Source organism: Eptatretus burgeri, chromosome 3, assembly GCF_056783735.1.
Source record: "Eptatretus burgeri isolate ZD-2024b chromosome 3, Ebu_testis_v1, whole genome shotgun sequence".
Classification (NCBI taxonomy): Eukaryota; Metazoa; Chordata; class Myxini; order Myxiniformes; family Myxinidae; genus Eptatretus; species Eptatretus burgeri.
Genome location: NC_140963.1, coordinates 109,584,122 through 109,607,473, shown reverse-complemented (window position 1 = coordinate 109,607,473; position 23,352 = coordinate 109,584,122). Strand labels below are relative to the sequence as shown.

Genomic DNA, 23,352 nt, shown 5'->3' with positions numbered 1-23,352 from the left:
TTAAGGCCTACAGGGGACGCAAATTTCCTCTTTGCACTGGGCGCTGTTTACCTCCGCTACGCCAAGCTGTTAGGGTTTGGGTTAGGGTTAGGTACCCTAACACTAACCCTAACAGCTAACCCTAACCCTAACCGCTAACCCCTAATAGCTATTCAGGAAATTTGCAAGAAAGCCCGGGCAACACCGGGCTTTATTGCTTGCCCGAGCAACGCCGGGCATTACTACTAGTTCACAAATAATACACACACGAGAATCCTAATGCTGCACACCCCTCAGCTGCCAGACAGGTTTCATCGCTTTTTGGCAAATGATCAGTGACAGCGCAGACAGAAATGCATACCAACGAGGATCGCATGCTTGTACCACGTGGAAATGTCAAAAGTTGTCAATATATAAATTATAAAGAAAGACTCGCTCACATCTCTCATCTGTGAATGGAGAGAATGTAAAATATTGTTGTGGTTGACCAAATTCGCAAACCACCATTCAGGTCCCTTAGGTGAGATATCTCGGTAAGTATATGTGTAGTTAGGCCCAAACCCGTTGTCTAGAGGGAATAAATGTCATTCATGCGTGCTGCGACTCTTCAGGATAGCCGTTTTTCTTTTACTATCTTTATTTTGGACCAACCGCCATTATTACCACCACCAACCACGTCTCAACAGCCATCACAACAACAACCACCAACCACAACGCCGCTTCACCACAACCGCCACGACCTTTACCGTCACAACTCGCCACCATCGCATCACCGTCATCTCGCGCCACTCGTGGGCACCGATGCTGGACTCGTGGAGAGCGCGCACCGAGCAGCGTGTTCAAAAGCATCGCAGACTTTCCGCAGAAAAACGGATCAAAAACGACTCACGCCCACTTTTGTTCCGTCCAATCGGTGAGCGAGGGGCGATTTGGCCCCGCCTCCAGGGCGTTGGAGGGCGGTCGCTATATGCAAATTCATGGATCAAAAAGCATTCACGCCCACTTTTCCTCGGGCCAATGGGGAGCCAGCAAGGGAGGTGAAAGGTCGGAGGCAGAGGGTCAAAGATGAAGGAGCGAGGCCACAGGGGATATAAGGGGCCGCGTTCGTCAGTCGAGTGGAGTTCAGTTCGCAGGAGGAAGAGTGCAGTTGGGAGTTTGCGGAGTCGGAGTGAAGAGGACGGAGCTGTGGAGAGGCGGCGGCGGCGAAGGCGGACGAGGGGGTGCTCGCGTCGGATTCGGGGAACTGCGGAGAGAAAGGCCGGCGGCGCGACCGAGGTCGTGGTGGGGACGCTCGTCGCGGGACCCGCGATTTTGTGAAATCTTCCTTTCCCCGAGCATCAGCAACCCCCTCCTGTTTCCCCCCGCGCTGAGATAGTGCGACAAAAGGGGGCCCCCTTCCCACCCCCTACCAGACACTGTCCGCGAGGCCCGCGGAGTTGAGGCACCACCGCCGCTCCGCGTCTCATCATCAGACGGGTAGGCCCGACACGGTCTCGGCCCCAGGCCCGCCTACCCCCTCATCCTGGAGGGTGGTTCTCTTTTCTTTTGCTTTGGGAATATGTGTTGTCGGCGCCGTCTGTGAAGTAAAATTGTATAAGTATTGCCGTGTGCTCGCGTAGTCGGTATTAGATCTGCATTATCGCATTTGCTTTTTGTCTTCTTCTTTTCCATGTGCTTTTGGTGGAATTGTATATGTGTGCTTTCCGTTCATCGCGAAATAAATGTGCTTATTATTGAACTGTTTTCCCGCTTCGCTTCGTCATTTCTTTCATTGAATCCCCATCTTGCTTCACGTAAAGGGTTGGTCGAGGGCTAAGACGCCCGATAATTAATCGAACCGTCGAGGCCGACGAATAACACCGCTCGGTTATCCCGATAGTACGGAACGGGTCGCTTAAGTGGCCCGTGTCCGAAGTCGACCTGCGGCGAGGTGCGATCGCCCGGTCTACCCTCCGTGTGGGTACTTAGGTAGGTCGAATTTGGCGAGCAACCCTATCCCACGCGGGGGCCGATTGGCTCGATCGCGGTGAGACCGAAAGGTCCACCCGTGACTGGTTCCCGGCGTTAGTCCGAGAGGGTCACGACTGGATTGTCCGTCCGGTGGGCGACGTGCCGCGATTCGAGTTACGTGGCCGTTCGCACGCCGGCGGGCGCGAATCCGCGACAATATATATACTAGCAGGGATACCCATGCTCTGCACAGGAATCCCGTGGATGACGGCGGGTCTGAAGGAGTATATGTCACAGTTAATTGTAAAATTGTAGAGGCTGCCACCATTATTATTTTTTTTCATCACCACTATAATATTATATTTTCCCCGCCATGTTTTATATGCAGAAGACTTGAGTTCAAAAATGTTAAGATTTATTGCCGCATCAGATAAAAAAAAACCATAATGCCTCAACAATGTGAGGCTGGTTTCATGTCATCATTTGCGACTTAATTAATTCTCATTCTCTAGCAAATTCCGTTGGTCCCATATCAATCGGCTGAACTTGAAAAATTAACGTTACGCAATCAGGTGATGACGTTATAATTCGGAAACCGGGAAGTCAGAAGTCATTGTCTTCAATTGACTGTAGCATTATTTTTCATTCTATTGCAAATGGCGCTGGCCCCTTGTCAATCGGCTGAACTTGAAAAATTAACGTTATGAAATCAGGTGATGACGTCATAATTCGGAAACCGGAAGTCGGAAATACAATTCTTTTACATCGGGACACTCCCGGGTACATGTTCTGTCAGCATGTGAAGTTTGGTGAGGATCAGTCCGGTACTTTTCGCGTGCATAGGTCACAGAGAAACACACACAGACAGACACACTTTCAAATATATATATATATATATATATATATATATATATATATATATATATAGTTCCACATATTCCTAAAACTCTCATCTTGTATGTATGTATGTTCCCAAAATACAGCCAAAATGGTACAAGATCGCGCAAAAAATTTTGGCCCACATTACTCACCATTCACCTGTGGTGTGCAGTATCAAATTTTGTTCAAATCGGGCAACGAAAATAATTATTAAAAAAATCGATTCCCGATTCAGTCAAGTACTCTTCGGGAGTATTTGATCAATGCAAACAACCTCAGCGGTGTAGTTCGCTGGAGCTATTTTTTTTTATCAACCGCTGTCACAACAGGAACGGGAACCAAATAAATGGTGCTGTGCTTTCCAGACACATTAATTTATTTGGCTTTTGTAAACGAAAAGCAGGGTGAAGCAATTGGTTCACATTGTTTGTCTGTGTACAAACGCCAGTTTATGAAAGACGAATGTAATATTTTGATTATTCCGAAAATGAACCTGGAGTGTAGCAGTACTTTGGTACTGAATCTGTCTTGATAGGGCATGCATAGAGAAGAGTGAGATATTTTTTTTTACTCTGTCTACCTGTCAAACAAAATCGAAAATCATTCCAAACAGGAAATTTACTGTTTTCCTGGATGTCATAAAGGACACGAACAATAAGCACAAATAACTAATTTACAAATGCAACGTGTTAAATAAGGTGGTGTAATCGACGTTGCAGCAACGGCGCTAAATTTCCAAACAAAAAAAAGTTTTTTAATGCAACCTTCAAATCTTTATTTTATTTCAATTTAATTATATAGTTGACCACTGTGGAAAACAAATTGCCTTTTTGTCACTTTCAAAAACCCTTCTTAAAGTAAATGTTTATTCTCAACATTACTTGGCCAAAATATTACAGCGTTTTTCATCTTCTCGACCAATCAAGTTTGCTGCTCGCAGACCTCACCCATGTCCTTTTTTTTTTCTGAAGACTGCATGGGGTAAGGTGTTCCATGAATGCTTTAGTTATTGTAAGTACTGCACAATAAAACCTGTATATTAAAAGTTTAAGAACAAATACTTTAGTGGTAAGGGGTAAAGGGACTTTTCAGCCACCTAGTAAGTGTGTGAATATTTTCCTCAAGGACGTGAAGAATATTTTTTTCTTTACTAAAAAGAATTATAACCTATGTAAAGGGTTGACTGAATTGTACTTTGTGTCATCGCACGCAGTTCAAGATGACTGCATAATCACATCTTATTGTTTTGACACGGAATGCATCAACATCGGCTCGTAAGAGCATCACACGGCAAAACTCAGTCACATACTACTCCGAACTTCTTGTGGCAGACCATATGGAACAATCTTGAACTTACTTCAGCTTATTCTTCGGCACAGGATTACGATCGATTAAGTATAAGCAGATGATACCATCATGAAGCTTTCTTTCATGTGCTGACACCAGGTATGAGAGTATCAGTTTCAAAAGAAGAGCAGATTTGAAAAGCTTGAGACAACAGTTTACAAATTACTTATTTTGTGTGTGAAATGATGCTTTGTACTTGTGTTGTGTAGTCTTTTCCAATTCTTCCTCTGTGTTATTTCTCTCTTCAAGCTTGTGCCTTTCACCACTTGCTTCCTCCAGTTTCTGTTTCACCTCCATGCATTTGTGAGGTTAAGAGTTTCACCGTACATATGTGGAAGTAGGGAACCAGGGTAGGGGAGGATGTGTGAGAAGCAAACTATTTTAAAAGGATATTCTAGTTGCCGAGTAATGTTGGCCAACTGTTGGCGCTCGCTCTGCACAACTTCCCGCTTCTCACGAAGATCAGCAAGTACTCTCTCTGCAGCAGCTTCAGTTTCCAAACATTCTGCTTTTTTTTCATCTCGCTGCACTGTTGCCTCTGCAAAATAAAAATTTAAAACATTTTAAAATTGGTTACACCATGTACTTGCACTAATCTCTCACAAGGTCCTTTCTCACCCCTTTGTGTTTGCAGTGCATCTTTTCTCTCTTGTACTTTTACAGTTAAATTATCGAGATATGGCTGCAGCACATCGTTGCTCCACCATGGTGTGGTCTCAAAGATGCTTTCCATCAGCGTTTCAACTTCCTTTGCAGCTCTTTGCTTTGCAGTAATACAGCTGGATGCCATATCTCTGCACTGAAAGACAATAGGTACATTCCTCTTTCTTTGTTTGTATGCAAAGTCAAGGCTCATGAAAGAGCTTGAACACAGGCCAGATCAGGACGCAACATAACAAAAGGACCGGCAGAAAGACAATGGGGAGAATGCCAACAGCAGGGCCAAGGGAGAAAAACTGATCGAGACGGATAAAAAAGGGATGCGGGCAATGATGAGGGTTTGGATGGGGGGGGGAGGGGAATTTGTTTCAGTTTAACTGGTGCAGAAATTATGGTTTTTTGGATGGGTGATTTGAGATGGTGGTGAATAGCTATCTTGAAGACCTGAAGGGAAAAAAAGAGATTGAAGAGGATATGGAAGTTGGTTCTGCAGGTGGGGAAAAAAAAGAGGCACAAATGAGTGGAGGTGAGCATTGATCCTGGATTTAGGTCGTTTCATCACAAGGGGTTTGATGCTGGACTGTGTGAGCCCCACACAAACCTGGAGGGGTGGGGGGTGGGGGGGCATGGAAAGAGCAGAGGGTGGAAGATCAGAAAGGAGGAGAGTTTAGTTTTTTTTCTGATGTTTTGTTTTGTTTTTTTGAAGTAAAAAAAGAGCATTTTGTTGTTTGTGTTTGCGAGGACAGTAAAAGGATTAAGCTGAAGGATCGGATGCAACAATTCCTGGGATAAAAGGAATGAAAACGAAGCACATGTGATCAAAAACAGACACACAAGTCGGCCCGACTTTACCAGGGACACAATCTTGACGATTCAATCCAAGAAGACAGGGTTTGACACAGAACATTGGATGAAGAACAACCAAAAAAAACCCCCCAGGCACTAACAGCTTGGTCTCTCGATAACTTGATTGCATGCAATACCAGACGAGTGTCCGCCTCCTCTTGTGTGTTATGCAACCCCTCAAGACTGGACACAACCACTTCATTCAGAACTTTGACCACTTCTCCATCTTCAAATCCACCTGCCAGTACTACCGATTTATCTGCAGGCAGGAGATCTTGTCCATTGTCGCAGATGTACTGACAGATGAATGAAGCGAGACTAGCCTTGTTGGTACTGGTTTTGAGGACGTTCCTGTAGTTCGGGACGTCCCTGTTCCCTTGTATCTGGTGGTTGAATCCGGAATCCATCATTCCTCGTCTGTGTCGTTCAGTTGACTTAATTGAATGTTCTCTGTCGTACTGGTCAAAGACCAACGTCACAACATCAATGGAAGGATCCATGTCATTGTTCTTCAGAAGATGCACAGTTCGGTTCAGAACCACCTTTCCAAGATCATTGAAAGTCTTGAAATGATTCTCGTTCAGGGCCTGACACATTGCCATGCCATCAATGAGGTATGCAGCAGACTGCGATGACGTCGGGGAATTCTGACTAGGAAGGACAAGAATTTCATCCGTATTTGCTTCCAGCTTTTTGGCAAGATCTGCTTTGTTGGTTTTCCTCATCGAACCATCGTCGTGGAACATTGAAGGCGGAACAGCTGCCAGTTCGTAGGAGAGGAACTTGCGCATATCCACGTCACGGTTCTTTGACACTGCAAGCAGTCTTCTGAAGAGTACCTCTGTATCGATCATTATCTTCCTCTCCTTATCACTGGAAAGACACTTCCTCATAGCAGAAAACGTTTTGACTACTGTCTTGGGGATTGGATCCCAGAAATTCCTCTTCTTTTCGTCCCCAAGCCTTTCTTTCGTGAACTGATTGAACATTTCCCGACCCTTTTGTGGCACTCCATTCATCGACTCTTCGACTTCTTTTGATGCCACCTGACCACTAGTTATATTAACTCGGGAGGTTGCCACACTTTCCAGGTCAAATGGATCTTGGCATTGTTCCGTGATGTATTCCTTGATGACTTTAACATCATTTTGGTCCTTGGTCACTCGAGTACGTCCAAGTTCTTCATATGTGTATTCTTGGACTTGGTAGGTGTACAAATTTCTTTGAATCGTTCTGCGTATTCCCCGATTATGTGGCGGGTCAGCAGCCAGCGAACTAAGGCTCCTTTCCTCAGTGTGTAACTGAAGACACCACCTTGGCTTTTAGCCTCGCGATTGATACTCTGTTCGAGAGCCTGATCCGTAGGAACGCAGTTGAAAGTCCTTTCTGAGTGTTTCACAACGAAACCACCTTCCGACATGTGCTGAAACATTCGTGGAGCTGACACCTCCAAGTGACGCATTTCCGCAACATAGACTGGGGTGTATCGTGCAGAGTTGCTGCGGCCTGCCAGGAAGAAGTACGGTATGACTTCAAGGACGGCGGTAAGGTGCATTTCAAAATCAGCCTCACGGTCTGCCCGAAGTAACTTCAAGAGGGTGTCACCAGCATCCAGAAAGCTAATCCAGTAACGGAATGTTGCTGATTGTTCTCTTCCTGTGTCTTTGAACTTATTCATTGTACTGAGAAAAGAGGATGACAAGCACATTTCAATCTCCTGACACACAGCAGTGCAGGCTTCCAGGGATTGCATTTTGAAGGTATTCTCTAGATCTGCAATGAAGTGTGTGGTCTCATCATCCAACCAGGGAAACTTGTTTTTCATTGCAAAGATTTCGGCAGCTGATAGAAACAAGTGAAACAGTGCTTTGTGTACCAGTCTGATTCCAAGAGAGGACAGGTCATCTATTAGTTCTCGACTACCATGGTCATGGTGCAGCTTGACACCAAAACCAAATGTTATTGGGGTATGGATTTTACAAACTAGAGAAATCATGTTGTGACATATTGAAAGAACTCTCATTTCAATGTTTCCCATGTCAGTCTCAGATTCATAGCTTGTAGCGCTGTCAGTCTTTATTTGAAGTACACAATGCAATGAAATCATACAAACGATTCGGAACAAAGTCCTTGCACTTTTTTGTCTTCATATTCCCACTCGAATCATAACGATCATATTGAAATGTAATGTCACCGATACATTTCCTGATGATACCAGCTGCCTTATGCAAGACAACAGTGTCCTCTTCTGAATTGACATCATCAGAGTATTCGAGTTCACATTTACCAATTTCATTTACATGCAGTTGTAGCCTCACAACGTGTTTCAAGGCCTCGGCAACTGTGATATCCCCTGAGCATACAAGATCAAACTTCCCAGGCTGGACGATGAATGAAATCCTGTCTCCGAAATGCTTCTGTAATTTCTCCTTCAATCTCCATGTAGTACAAGACTCGTTGGTTTTAGAGTTGATCTCTGCTGATATAGCGACCAATCGTTCATTCAGGACAGACACGGTTGTGATAGAGATGGTTTTGGACAGGACAGTCTCTTCAATCTCCTGACACAAACTTTTGAAGGCACACGCATTGTCAGATTTATCAAACTTAGCCCTAGCACTAGCAGCTTTAATATTGTAAAGCGAATAGCAAGAGCGATGATATTTTGCATCCATTGCAAACAAGTCGGTGTTTGACAGCATTCGCATTTTAATCTCATAGTCGTTTCTCTGAATGGCTGTATCAAGCACTCTTTGCCGTGTGGTGGCCCCCGTCCCAGTTGAGACGTTCGACAGTTTCTCCTTCCAGCTATGTGATTTCCCACATATGAAACAGCCTGATCGAATATCAAATTGCGACGTGTCATATCGCCGGAGACGAGACAGTCCAACCGTAGGCCCACTACCTGTTGCGCCATCGTCAGTGACACCGTCAGCACATGTACCAGTGTTTATTTCGGCTATCTGGATATTCCTCTTGTTCGTATAATTTGCTCTGCACTTTTGGTAGAATTTGATAACAGTATCTCCTTTTAGGATGTAGTTTTTTCACTGGAAACAGCTGATCATAGACACCATCTTCACGAAGTTCAGCAGCTTTCAGAATGGATTTCAATCCTTCGACTGTAGGATTCTGGACAACTGAGTTATCAGCTTAGGTTTTGGATAATGAAGTCTCGCAAAATACGCAGCATTCGGAAAGACTCGTTCTTCTCCTCTTCTGAGGGGGTTCTTCTGGTGGCTCCATGCTTTCTTGAACCTGCAAGGAAAAAGTTTGAGGTCACACATACACAATTAGAAAGTGATAAAGTAACAATGAGTGTAACGTTTTGCGCAAGGGTTTCTTTGTATAACTGAAGACAAAGTATGAGTCTGTGTTCGTTATTGATCCAAAAGACGCTATGAGTAATTATTACGGTAGCAGTACATCTATCAAGTTGTACCCTTTAAAGCTACAGTATGCAGTTACAATGAGAAATTAAGGAGAAATCCAAAAATTATGGATTTTTTTTTTGCAAACAGGGGGTTAATTAACCATGTTAGCATTAAAATATGCAAATCAAACATCAATATTCATAGAGTTGACATCCATACAAATCAAATGAGACTGGATTTGTTTTGTTCTAATGTGGGGGAGGGGTACTGCATCAAATCTTTGTACTCAAAAATGGCAAAAAAATGGGTAAAACCCATAATTTTGTGGTATTTGGGGGTCCAAAACCCCATTAAAGTGGGTTTCAACCCAAAATATTGTGAGAGTGCACTTGGCAGAAAGTCGTTAATGGGATGTTACCAAATTTTCGATATTTGTAAGTGCCAAAATAACAATTATTAAGATATTTCAAAATTCTCAATTTTTTTATGTTTTATGGGTTAAATGGCCATGTTTTAATTAGAATCTGACTGTAAAACATCGTTTTTCACAAAGTAGACATCCTAACGAATCCAACGATACCTAATTTGCCTTGTTCTAAAGTGTGGAGGGGGTCAAGCTAAATTTTTGGCTCTTGGCCGCTCCACTAATAGGCCGGATATAGATCTGCCCTGAATCAAAATCGAATCGGCTTGTTCGTGTCACCTACTTAACTCATCTATCAAATTTCATCTGAATCCATCCAGTACTTTTTGAGATAATGTATCATGCATGCTATATCATCGGCTTCGACCCCATTTCTCAATAATGAAGAATCACTTCAAAAATTAAAAAAAATTCTCGTATTCGGTTTCGGATCTTCACCAAAATTGCATCAACTCGTCCTTCTCACACACCCGACCTACCTGTCCACCAAGTTTTTTGTCCGACTCAGTCCATAACTTTTTGAGATGTCATGCTCGATATCCATTTTCAGCCCCATCACTCTATGGTGATGAATCGCATAAAAAATTATCGGATCTGGTTTCAGATCTTCACCAAAATTGAATCAATTAGTCCTTATCACACATCAACCTGTCCTCTAAATTTCGTTCCAATCCGTCAACAGATTTTTGACATAGCTCGCTTACTCTTCCCGAAGGACATCATGGGATTTTTAATGTCCACCAACTAATGCCGACAAACGGGACGGGACACCAAGTTCAACGTCCATCTTGGGGATGGCACACACACACACTGATGAATCACTCGGCCTGAGATACACCAGGATGGCAATTTATACCTGGATTGAGATTCAAACCCAGTATAGACAGCTTAGATGTGAGTATGCTTCTAGGCCATCCTCCCTGCAATAGGTACATTGAAAACCTGAAACAGCATCGAGTCCTACTGTCCTACACCACAATAAAGCAACATTGCATAGTTCTTTGCAAGTACTAGCAAGTTGCCTCTGCCCACACGGGATTTTAAACAGGGTAGGGATGGAGATAAATGCAAATGGCATCTTCTGTCATCCAGCCGACAAGCTGGGAGCAACAATTCTCATGTATTGCCACATCTGATGCAATTTAAATGCTCAGGGCGTCGAGGTGCTCCATTTGAAACTTTTTGTTCGATATATGTAGCTTTTTCATGTCTAGGGTCCGTAATAAAAAATTTCTGTTGGTGTCAAAGCCAATGACCAATTGCAAATTAAGACTAGAATTCAGAGGTTTAGGCTCGTATAAGAGGATGGCACGAGAGTGGGTAAATAAATCATTGTCAGAATGTGATCACTTGAAAGTAGTAGTTTATAGATTGGGTGAGGGTAGAGCTGGAGTGGAGAGTGGATGAGGGTGGAGTTGGTGTGGGTGAGGGTAGAGCTGGAGTGTGGAGTGGGTCATGGTGGAGATGGAGTGGAGAGTAGGTCATGGTGGAGATGGCGTGGAGAGTAGGTTATGGTGGAGATGGAGTGGAGAGTGGGTCAGGGTGGAGATGGAGTGGAGAGTGGGTCAGGGTGGAGATGGAGTGGAGAGTGGGTCAGGGTGGAGATGGAGTGGAGAGTGGGTCAGGGTGGAGATGGAGTGGAGAGTGGGTCAGGGTGGAGATGGAGTGGAGAGTGGGTCAGGGTGGAGATGGAGTGGAGAGTGGGTCAGGGTGGAGATGGAGTGGAGAGTGGGTCAGGGTGGAGATGGAGTGGAGAGTGGGTCAGGGTGGAGATGGAGTGGAGAGTGGGTCAGGGTGGAGATGGAGTGGAGAGTGGGTCAGGGTGGAGGTGGAGTGGAGAGTGGGTCAGGGTGGAGATGGAGTGGAGAGTGGGTCAGGGTGGAGATGGAGTGGAGAGTGGGTCAGGGTGGAGATGGAGTGGAGAGTGGGTCAGGGTGGAGATGGAGTGGAGAGTGGGTCAGGGTGGAGATGGAGTGGAGAGTGGGTCAGGGTGGAGATGGAGTGGAGAGTGGGTCAGGGTGGAGATGGAGTGGAGAGTGGGTCAGGGTGGAGATGGAGTGGAGAGTGGGTCAGGGTGGAGATGGAGTGGAGAGTGGGTCAGGGTGGAGATGGAGTGGAGAGTGGGTCAGGGTGGAGATGGAGTGGAGAGTGGGTCAGGGTGGAGATGGAGTGGAGAGTGGGTCAGGGTGGAGATGGAGTGGAGAGTGGGTCAGGGTGGAGATGGAGTGGAGAGTGGGTCAGGGTGGAGATGGAGTGGAGAGTGGGTCAGGGTGGAGATGGAGTGGAGAGTGGGTCAGGGTGGAGATGGAGTGGAGAGTGGGTGAGGGGGGAGATGGAGTGGAGAGTGGGTCAGGGTGGAGATGGAGTGGAGAGTGGGTCAGGGTGGAGATGGAGTGGAGAGTGGGTCAGGGTGGAGATGGAGTGGAGAGTGGGTCAGGGTGGAGATGGAGTGGAGAGTGGGTCAGGGTGGAGATGGAGTGGAGAGTGGGTCAGGGTGGAGATGGAGTGGAGAGTGGGTCAGGGTGGAGATGGAGTGGAGAGTGGGTCAGGGTGGAGATGGAGTGGAGAGTGGGTCAGGGTGGAGATGGAGTGGAGAGTGGGTCAGGGTGGAGATGGAGTGGAGAGTGGGTCAGGGTGGAGATGGAGTGGAGAGTGGGTCAGGGTGGAGATGGAGTGGAGAGTGGGTCAGGGTGGAGATGGAGTGGAGAGTGGGTCAGGGTGGAGATGGAGTGGAGAGTGGGTCAGGGTGGAGATGGAGTGGAGAGTGGGTCAGGGTGGAGATGGAGTGGAGAGTGGGTCAGGGTGGAGATGGAGTGGAGAGTGGGTCAGGGTGGAGATGGAGTGGAGAGTGGGTCAGGGTGGAGATGGAGTGGAGAGTGGGTCAGGGTGGAGATGGAGTGGAGAGTGGGTCAGAGTGGAGATGGAGTGGAGAGTGGGTCAGGGTGGTGATGGAGAGGAGAGTGGGTCAGGGTGGAGATGGAGTGGAGAGTGGGTCAGGGTGGAGATGGAGTGGAGAGTGGGTCAGGGTGGAGATGGAGTGGAGAGTGGGTCAGGGTGGAGATGGAGTGGAGAGTGGGTCAGGGTGGAGATGGAGTGGAGAGTGGGTCAGGGTGGAGATGGAGTGGAGAGTGGGTCAGGGTGGAGATGGAGTGGAGAGTGGGTCAGGGTGGAGATGGAGTGGAGAGTGGGTCAGGGTGGAGATGGAGTGGAGAGTGGGTCAGGGTGGAGATGGAGTGGAGAGTGGGTCAGGGTGGAGATGGAGTGGAGAGTGGGTCAGGGTGGAGATGGAGTGGAGAGTGGGTCAGGGTGGAGATGGAGTGGAGAGTGGGTCAGGGTGGAGATGGAGTGGAGAGTGGGTCAGGGTGGAGATGGAGTGGAGCGTGGGCCAGGGTGGAGATGGAGTGGAGGGGGGGTCAGGGTGGCGATGGAGTGGGGAGTTGGTCAGGGTAGAGATGGAGTGGGGGGTTGGTCAGTGTGGAGATGGAGTAGGGGTTTGGTCAGGGTAGTGGTGGAGTGGGTGAGGGTAGAGGTGGAGTGGGTGAGGGTAGAGGTGGAGTGGGGGTTGGTCAGGGTAGAGGTGGAGTGGGGGGTTGGTCAGGGTAGAGATGGAGTCGGGGGTTGGTCAGGGTAGAGATGGAGTAGGGGGTTGGTCAGGGTAGAGGTGGAGTGGGTGAGGGTAGAGGTGGAGTGGGTGAGGGTAGAGGTGGAGTGGGTGAGGGTAGAGGTGGAGTGGAGATGGAGTGGGTCAGGGTGGAGATGGAGTGGGTCAGGGTGGAGATGGAGTGGGTCAGGGTGGAGATGGAGTAGGGGGTTGGTCAGGGTAGTGGTGGGGGTTGGTCAGGGTAGTGGTGGGGTTGGTCAGGGTAGTGGTGGGGTTGGTCAGGGTAGTGGTGGGGTTGGTCAGGGTAGTGGTGGGGGTTGGTCAGGGTAGTGGTGGGGGTTGGTCAGGGTAGTGGTGGGGGTTGGTCAGGGTAGTGGTGGGGGTTGGTCAGGGTAGTGGTGGGGGTTGGTCAGGGTAGTGGTGGGGGTTGGTCAGGGTAGTGGTGGGGGTTGGTCAGGGTAGTGGTGGGGGTTGGTCAGGGTAGTGGTGGAGTGGGTGAGGGTAGTGGTGGAGTGAGTGAGGGTAGTGGTGGTGTGGGTGAGGGAAGTGGTGGAGTGGGCGAGGGTAGTGGTGGAGTGGGTGAGGGTAGTGGTGGAGCGGGTGAGGGTAGTGGTGGAGTGGGTGCGGGTAGTGGTGGAGTGGGTGAGGGTAGCGGTGGAGTGGGTGAGGGTAGTGGTGGAGTGGGTGACGGTAGTGGTGGAGTGGGTGAGGGTAGTGGTGGAGTGGGTGAGGGTAGTGGGGGAGGGGGTGAGGGGAGTGGGGGAGTGGGTGAGGGTAGTGGTGGAGTGGGTGAGGGTAGTGGTGGAGTGGGTGAGGGTAGTGGTGGAGTGGGTGAGGGTAGTGGTGGAGTGGGTGAGGGTAGTGGTGGAGTGGGTGAGGGTAGTGGTGGAGTGGGTGAGGGTAGAGGTGGAGTGGGTGAGGGTAGAGGTGGAGTGGGGAGTTTTTTTTTTTGTGGTTTTGGTTTAGGTCTGAATCCAGATCTGGTCCATCAGTGGGATACAAAACGTAAACTGGTCAACCTGACGGAGGTATACTCTGTACCGTTCGCCGTTCTAGTCCGTGATACGTCTGAGCGAGTTTCTGCCAAGTTAACCGACACAGTACACATAACAGGAGCGTTTATTTTTAAGAACTGTACCACCATCTGGCAGACACAAGACAAGAGGGCTGGATCATTTCAAGGTGATACCTACTCACGCTTTGAAACGTCGAAGACAAGACTTGACCTCCTCTCACCTGAAAAGTTCTATTGGATAAAAATAAAAATCCCGAACCCACCATAAAAAAAAAGTCGCCTTTTCTCCGTCAAAAAATCCCACAAACGGGACCTCGTGATCGTTTTGTCATTTCCTGATGTCAGTAACCAAACAACATGATCAATATCGGAATATCGCTTCCAAAACTCGACCACGTGTTCATGAACCATCGTCCATCGTTTCCAAGCTCTTACACACAACTAAGGAAGCTTTCCTCACCACCAAACCCTGTTATATCGTGTAAAACTCGACTTCTTAACTTACCTCTGAGACGTCTCGCAGCAACTCACACACATTCAAAATTGCGCGTCATCTCGCGGTTTTCTTCCCCGGAAGTGAGTCGTTTGAAACACTATTATTATTTGTTCAAAGATTTCACTTCGTTTCGCTTTTACAAACCTCTCGGGTTAATGAGTGTACCAAAACGCCATTAAAATGTAATTACCAAACGGTTACATAATCGGGACTCTTTAACCGGGTGAACGGCGAACTACCGCCGCTTACACCGCCAAAGGCAAACCGTGGAAAAAAAAGCAGCTGGAGTAAAGGAAAAAAAAACATGAGTTGAATTTGTGAAAATAGAAAGGAAATGAGTAATATTTTCAAATACAATAACATCATAGAACGTATGATCGAATAGTTTTATGGAAAGTTGGACACGTGCGCACTGAATCAGGAAGGCCGTCGATCTTCTTCTTATTATTATTCCTCCCATTTGCGCAGAGATCTCAAAGGAAGAAGTATTAATTAGTATTATGAAACCGTGATTTATATTTTTGCGTGCACCTTCAGTGACGTTTTCAGATGCCCTAAGGTGGAAATATTACGTCATTTTAATGTTAAAAAATTTTTTGTTTATTTTAAATTAAAACGTTTACGGAGGCGAATGCTCCGTCAGTAAAAACTTTTATCTGCATCTAAAGTGATTTAAAAAAAAAAAAAAACAACAACCGGAACTCCGTCCGGAACTTTTGAATATCGCGTGCGTCATCTGTCGCGCATGCGCAGATTTCTCTCTTTTCGCTTGGCGCCGCGGACGTTGCAGGCCGCAGGTGAGTACTTGTTCCTTGGTGCTTCTCGAATCCAGTCTCGATCGCAGCCATCGGCTTTTTTTTTTGTCTTTCACTAATTGTTTGTAGACACAACGCGTGGTTTCGTTGTATGATTGACTTATTATTACCGGATTTTCAGTTGAGGAATGTTCTCTTTGATGTGTGACTTTCGAACGGCATCTTCAAGGGACCTCGTTAGTTAGTTGACTGAAGGATTTTTTTTTTTTTTTTGTATACCTTGTCGAGGCTCGTGTGAGGGCCACATTCTTGTGGAATCTGTTTATAATAGGGAGCTTTACTTCTGAGAAGGTCACTCTCTGTGCCTGACTATCGACCCTCGTTTCGCCCCAAGACGCCTCGGTTCAACAAATAATTGATTGCTATAATCTCCTTACTTGATTGATAACGCACTCTCGGAAACTGTTGTTGCTGAACACCTTTTAATCATGCTCTACTTTCATGCGCAGCACATTGCAGGTGGCATCGTTCGCTTTTGGGAGTGGGACGGGGAGAGATTGGCAAAACTGTGCTACTAATGCAGTGCCCCTTTAGGTTTGAGCAGGAATTTGTAATTTGGTCAAGGTGCCGGTTAATAACTCACGTGCTCTTCACGAAAGACACGTCCACCGACTCGTGCTCGGAGACTATGGCACATCGAGGGAAGGCATATATATCACATGGTCATAAGTATGTGGACACCTTCTCGTCCGACATCTCATTCCAAAATCATGGGCATTAATATGGAGTTGGTCCCCCCCCCCCTCTTTTTGTTGCAAAACAGCCTCCACTCTTCTGGGAAGGCTTTTGAAGAAGAAATTAAGTTATCCTGTACATTTGAGTCATTTATTTAACAAACAAACACATACATTTGTGTGTATGGAGTAATCCAGAGAGGAGAACACAGTCTTGCTCCAGATTCTGAAATGTATGGAAATATTGAGTGATCAGTGAGATGTAGCTCTTTCATAGCTCGAGGGGAGACGCCCTTGGTACGCCTTGTTCAAACCGGATCGGATGCAGCCGAGCATAACTGGCCCAGGATGTACCGGCTCGGAAACAGATCGTTGGGGCATAACGTTCCAGCGAGGCTGGGATACGGACCATGCTGGACCAATGAGGGAAAAGAAGAAAACGAGCTGGGAACATTTCTATACAAAGCATTTATTTACAATCAATCGAGGAAGGGTATGTGGCACAGTTAGCGGTTTGGGTCAAAGGTCAGGGGGGTCAACGACCTTTATCATAATGCGGTCAATTCTAATACAATTTGCATGCAAGTAGATTCAAAATGTTTAGAATTCAATTCCCTATACTGTGATGTGTAATATTTGACAGTGACTTTATTGGTGAGTTTAAAGCATTGAGGGGGGCGGGGGGTGTCACTGAACTTACAAAATGTGCATACCTTAGTGGCACGTACGCACACTCAACAAAAAATGTTCCTTTTTATAAATCAGGAGCCAGCTGACGTATTACTTTTGGATTGCGCAACCACAACCAGCTGATGTCAACCATTGTAAAAAAAAAAAAAGCACGATCACCTGATGTGTGCTTCAAATGTGTCATTCGTATGTGCCATGATGCTTTTGGCTGCTGGTGCAATTTGAAGATATTAAAAAATAAAAGATATGCACATTTTACAGTTGTAAGGATGCAGGTAATAAAAACGGATTTTCAGGCAAAAACATAGTTCTCTCCATGAAAACCAATGGGACTTTGGCACCAGGAGAGGCAAATTTCACAACTTATAGTTCTATTTATCGATAGTACGTCAACCCCCTATCGTGCAACTAGCTAATGTCATACGCTCTACATATAATACACACAGCTGAATTAGTACTTTCAGATGTCATACTTTCTGAAAATGAATGTTTGTTTGTTCACAATAAATAACTTATTTAGAAAAACAGAAACTCGTGTGTGCTAAATGCCCCTAAAATGCCAGAAAATAATTTCTTATAATGTGACCAGTTGTCATCAGATTGACTTGAAACCGACACCCAAAAAGGTCAGGGAGTTCATACAGAAATTGTACAATGTACGTGAATCAGTGTCAAACAGCAGGAAATTTAATGTTTTTAAGCCATCATAACACATATGAGATGGCAGCTGTGGTATGGGATTAAATACCCTCACAATCAACGGTTTCGGGGGGTGGGGGGCAAAATGTAGCGTTGCCGAAGGTATGTGCTCTACTGAGTGCCCGTTCTAGTTTGTGTGGGTGATGGGGGCAGGGGGGTTGTGAGTAGTACTGGGGGGGGATTTTTGTGGGTGATGGGGTGGTTGTGGCTGATGGATGATGGGGGGGGGGGGTTGTGGGTGATGGACGATGGGGTAGAGGGGGGGTTGGGTGATGGACAATGGTGGGGGTACTACTCGTCCACCCAACATCACATATAAACTCACTCATCCACCGAACCTCACCCATCAAACTCACTCATTAACCCAACCTCACCCACCAAACTCACTCATTAACCCAACCTCACCCACCAAACTCACTCATTCATCTAACCTCACTCATCTAACTCACTCATTAACCCAAAAGCCTCATCAAACTCACTCATTCACCTAACCTCACCCATGAAACTCACTCATTCACCCAAATTCACTCATTTAACCAACCTGGGCATAGTGTTGGGTACTGATAACCAAAAAGTTAACTTAAATAACGATAATCCAATAACCCCAATTTTTAAGTCCGATAACGATAATCTGGTAATTATAAAACAAAGTTATCGGAAGTTAACGATAATCCGATAACGATAACTACTTTTTAACAAGGATTCAAAAAAACAAGGAAAAACCTTCAAAACCTATAGAAGAGGCTTATTTATGCTAAACCCAAGAATAAAATAAGCATTTTACGTCTTTTTAGAGTCTATGAGTCGTCACACACAGCACGTTTAACCGGACGGAGTCCAACATGCACTGGGAGATTAACGGGATTGGGTCAAGGACACAATGTGAATCCAACAAACAAATTAATGTCCATTTCTTACCTAAAGAGCAACGGGAATAGGTCTGCGGAACACTGCGCACACAAACAGGAAGGCACCGTAAATTCAAAAATGAGGCACGACCTTACAAACACACCGAGAACAGTTACAAACATGGCACGACGTTATCTCCACGCCTCAACACTCATGTCCGATTGTCCGTCGCTCTGCCAAAGGTTAGACCGTCCTTGTGTTTGAATTAACCGATCTGTACGTTTCCCAACCTTGACCGAACCCAGTACCTGCAGAGCCGAGCAGCCACATGGCTGAGACGCCATTGCAAGGCTTCTTCTTCTTCTTCTTCTTCTTCTTCCTATGCCCTTTCTTCTTCCATTTTTCTTCACGTGACGGCCTGATTCAGCATTATCTTGTAAAACAAGTAATCTATAATCATGTACATTTTTCTCCACATTGATGATTAGTTCGGCGAAATGCGACTCGGAAACGATTAAAATGTTATCGGACAAAAAATTAATGGGCATTATCGGACTAAATAATAGAGTTATCGGAAGTTAACTGGTCCGATAACGATAAATGGAAGTTAACTTCCGATAATAGTCCGATAAAAAAGTTAACTTCGATAATTATCTGTTATCGTATTATCGCTTTTGTGCCTAACACTGCCTGGGCATGAGAAAATGCGCCCAAACCATGCCAAACCATCAAATCTCACGCAATCACGCGTGATGTGGAACGAGATGAAAACAGACAAAATTGCCGCCGCAGAATTACCAGTGATTTCTACGGATTTTTTTGCAGACAAAAACAGTAGTTCTAGTTGAGAAAAATAGTGGAGAAGCTAGTACAAATTGTACAAAATAACAGGAATCGCCGGTGATTCGCCAGCCGGGCAGGTAAGGCAGTATTGTGCACCCGCCCAGCACAAAAGTTAGGCGCCATTGGCGACCGGGCGGCCGTTAATTTGCACCCCTGCTGTCAGCAATGGGTGTGGCTGAAATAGCCCAATCCACTAATTAGAAGGGGTGTCTGCATACTTTTGGCCGTCTGGTGTACATTGATGAAACACCATGATAGTTTGTCGTTAATCCGAGATGCAAGCTCAGGTTATTCCTATGTTATCCAGCCAGCCCCTATAATACCCGTCACCTCTGCATGTTGCTTCTGTCCTATTCCCATCCATACCTCGCACACCGATTTATTTACTCAGTTGTGCTGCATTTTCCTGTTCTCATCCATTACAACCATTTTGTTCCACCCCGCTCAAGTATGTTGATGCCCAAGAAAGATCGTGTTGCTATCTATGAGCTCCTCTTCAAGGAGGGCGTCATGGTTGCTCGGAAGGATGTTCGGCTCCCAAAGCACCCGGAACTTGCCGACCGCAACGTCCCAAATCTGCATGTTATGAAAGCCATGCAGGTACTTCACGTTTACTTGAACCTCTTGAAATCCATCATTTGTTCTGTTCGCAAACTCTGTTGCTGACGGGAATGCTGATCGACTTCTGCACCGTTTCTCCCAACAGTCTCTGAAATCTCGCGGTTTCGTCAAGGAACAGTTTGCATGGCGTCACTATTACTGGTACCTCACAAACGAAGGCATCCAGTACCTTCGGGACTTCCTTCACCTCCCGCCCGAGATAGTTCCAGCAACGCTTCGCCGGCAAATTCGGCCGGAAACTGCCCGTCCGCGGCCAAAAGGTAAGGTTGCGAATGAATACCTGTGTTTAACCTCTTTTTGGTTGTTCTTGCCTGGTTTGTGTATGCATTAAATAAATCCCTCATTTTTACATTTTCTTGCTGCTTCTGTGCAATTGCCTTTTGTTTGACTAATCGTGCGTGCAGGCTTTGGTGAGGATCGTCCCTCACGTCTGGGTCGTGGAGACAGCGACCGTGATGCTTACCGCCGGATGACTGGCCGTACGTACCGTCCCTTTCCTGGAGCTGTGGTCTGCTGCTGTCTAATTAACTGTAGCCATTTTGAGTTCTCACGATTGTGATATTGTCAAAATGCAAGGTTCTTCTATCATTCAATCTCCAACCGATATTCTGCTGTCATCCTAACTTGAATTTATATTTATACTCGAACACACCGACACTAAATTTTCGATTTTGATGAAAATCTGAATCTGGAAATGGGAATTATTTAGTTCTTAAAGAGATTCTTCACCATTGAGAGATGGGGCTAAAAACCATATACAGTCAACCCCCGCTTCATCGCGGTTCACCTATCGCGCCCCCGGTTCATCGCGGGTTTTCCCTTGGAACGTAACTAATTTTTTTCTGCGGATTCCCCCGGTACATCGCGGTAATAATATATAAAATATAAATTATTTAAGCAATAAATTATAACGCGTGGTGCTCGACCAGTCAGACAACGCACGAGACAAAGTTTCGCTTGTGAACTTCAAATATTTTCTACGTTTTTTTTCTCCAAGCCCTGCACCTTCTAAGACTTCTGGCAAGGAACCGAAGCGCCAGAGGAAGGTCCTGGGACTCTCCAGGAGAAGGTTAAGGTTAAGGTGCTCGATATATGCTTCGGGAAGGAAAAAGGTTTGCCGCCGTTGGACGAGCACTGCTCATACCCAGCACCTCAAAACCGACCAGACCAGACCAGTCGATCTCAGGCACCTCAAACCCAATCACTGCCAAACTGACCAGACCAGACTAGTCGATCTCGGGCACCTCAAACCCAATCACTCCCAAACCGACCAGACCAGACGAGTCTATTTTGGGGAGACGTCCATTCATCGCGGATTTTCACTTAGCGTGGGGAGGTTTGGAACGTAACCCCCGCGAGAATCGGGGGATTACTGTATGTATATATATATATATATATATATATATATATATATATATATATATATATATATATATAAATAAAAATGTAATGGGCCCGATATGTTCTCGGGAATCAGGCATTACGTGGCGGAGGTATGCGCTCGACCGTGTGCCCTTCTAGTTGTGGATGTGATTGACTTAAAGTGAGGTTTGGTGTGCTGCACCACATGACCTGGGCATCCGGGGTTAACACCCAACGTGTTACCACGTGCTGTAAAAGTCAAGCTGAGCAGCAAAAACCAATAAATATTTAAATTATAATCAAAACTCCGCCCTTTCAATGATTCTGCCAATTGTACTTTTGACCTTTGACACTTTTTCACACATGTGAATGGATTTATCTTCACCTGATAACCTGTTTACGGTGAATGGTCCTCTTATTACTGTGTTTAGTTACCAGTGTGCTTTATTATTACAATTTCACAATGGGGATTTGGTACAATAGAATAGGGAACATGATGACACTTGAAAATGGGTCATGTGATAGCATTGTGTGCTGGCTCGTTCTTTATGCCGGGCGCTTCGTATTGATGGTCCACTTTGTGCTTTGCAGCTGGAGCAGACAAGAAGGCTGATGCTGGTGCTGGAGCAACTTCTGACTTCCAATTTGTAAGCATCTGCACCACACTTGAAATGAGGCCAAGACAGGCAAACAGGCCGATACCACAGGATGACAGTTTTGGGAGAAAAAGCATTCCAATTCATGTTTCCAATGACTTCTTGTTGAACGAAGTTCAGTATCTGCTTTGGACATTTTATTCCAAACTGCCCTTTGCACCAGGAGTGCATATACCTTAAATAATTTGGCCCTTGATGTGGTGGGTGCAACCTCATTTGCTTCTCATGGCCTCAAACCAGCCTTCCAGGCACTTGTTGGTGCACTCTCCTCCTTGCTTGCCCTGTTCACTGCTCATGTTCTACTTTTGATCACCGATTTCAATTCCATGCCATGACGTACTGCTTGTGCCTTCTCTCTCTTTCCAAATACCCCTCCTTTTATTATTATTATTTTTTTCTTCTTCCCTTTAGCGTGGAGGTTTTGGTCGAGGCAGAGCATCGATGCAGTAACCGAAAAATGATCCATCCTTTTGCAATCCCACGTCTCACTGAATAAAGTTTTCTGCCTATTTCATTTGTCCCCTTTCCTTTTTTATACGCCCAATAAATATATATCTATATATCGGGCGTATTATGTGATACTGGTCGTCCGTTCCTGTCCGCACTCTAACTCCCAAAGTTTTCAACTTTCACGTTTCATATTTGGTACATAGGTACAGACTGTGGAGACGGTGTTTCGCGACGTACGTTCGTCATCGAAAGTGGTTTTTTTTTTTTGTTTTGTTTTTTTGTATACCTTGGTCAAGGCTCGTATGAGAGCTAACACACAACTCACAGCAAGGAGGCATGAGACGAGGGGTGGGAGTGGAAGGGACAAAACAGTGGGGAACAGACACATTAGGTGAACTGTGGAAGGGAGAGGGATGGGGATGGGACGGGGAACATGGCGAAGAGAAGATGGACATTTCAGGGACTTTCAGGAAGGAAAGCAGGAGAAATGAAGGAAGTGGGCTTGGGTGGATTATCGGGGGTAGAAAAGATCGAGGATTTGGATGGGGGAAGATAAGAGGTGGTGGTGAACAGCTGTTTTGAAAGCCTGGAGGGAAGAATGGGAAAGAATAGAGTGAGGAAGTTTATTCCAAAGGCGGGAAAAAAGAGGAATGAAAGAGTGAAGATGAGCAGTGATTCGTGATTTTGGTAGTTTTACGAGAAGGGGGTTGTTGGCGGACCTTGAGCGCCCTGTGGAAATGTGGTGGGGACAAATCGCAGAGAGAGCAGGGGGGGCAAGGCTGGAGAGGAGTCGGTAGAAGACAGAAAGACCACCGACCAACCTGCGGTGATTGAGTGAGAGGCCCAAAGACTCAGCTTCATTGCGGGAGATGCCGATGATCTTAAATGCCCTGGTTTCGACAGCGTGAAGCCGAGAAAGGTGGGAGGCAGGAGCACCAGCCCAGAGGGGAGAGCAGTACTCCATCAGGCTACGGAAAAAAGCTTTGTAAGTGGTCAGGAGCTCAAGAGGGCTGAGGAAGGACTTAGCACGACGGAGGATTCCCAGTCGGCGACTGGCTTTTGAGGCGAGGTTGGAAATGTTACTTTCCCAGGAAAGGTCATGGCAGATAGTGAGACCTCGAA

The 23,352-nt window shown here is 46.2% G+C and overlaps 2 protein-coding genes across 2 annotated transcripts in view; one reads left to right on the top strand and one right to left on the bottom strand.

The window, feature by feature from the left end:
- Nucleotides 1-23,352, bottom strand: part of LOC147030686 (uncharacterized) — a 43,401-nt gene that overhangs the window by 14,043 nt on the left and 6,006 nt on the right. The window contains exons 2-4 of the mRNA XM_085874985.1: nt 4,774-4,954; nt 4,549-4,693; nt 4,352-4,450 (exon numbers count right to left, since the gene is read on the bottom strand). Coding sequence (XP_085731111.1) covers nt 4,352-4,450; nt 4,549-4,693; nt 4,774-4,945 — 416 coding nt within the window. The 5' untranslated portion in view covers nt 4,946-4,954. The remainder of the gene's footprint in view (nt 1-4,351; nt 4,451-4,548; nt 4,694-4,773; nt 4,955-23,352) is intronic.
- Nucleotides 15,250-22,289, top strand: RPS10 (ribosomal protein S10). The gene is made up of 6 exons (XM_085874986.1): nt 15,250-15,368; nt 19,591-19,741; nt 19,848-20,022; nt 20,167-20,241; nt 21,716-21,771; nt 22,192-22,289. The coding sequence occupies exons 2-6, from the start codon at nt 19,592-19,594 to the stop codon at nt 22,228-22,230; spliced, it is 495 nt and encodes a 164-aa protein (XP_085731112.1). The 5' UTR covers nt 15,250-15,368; nt 19,591; the 3' UTR covers nt 22,231-22,289.

Excerpts from the sequence above, each read along its gene's own strand:
- RPS10 (XM_085874986.1), top strand. The coding sequence starts at position 19,592 with ATGTTGATGCCCAAGAAAGATCGTGTTGCTATCTATGAGCTCCTCTTC. Across the intron at positions 19,742-19,847 it reads ATGTTATGAAAGCCATGCAG|TCTCTGAAATCTCGCGGTTT; the intron begins GTACTTCACGTT and ends TTCTCCCAACAG. Across the intron at positions 20,023-20,166 it reads TGCCCGTCCGCGGCCAAAAG|GCTTTGGTGAGGATCGTCCC; the intron begins GTAAGGTTGCGA and ends TCGTGCGTGCAG.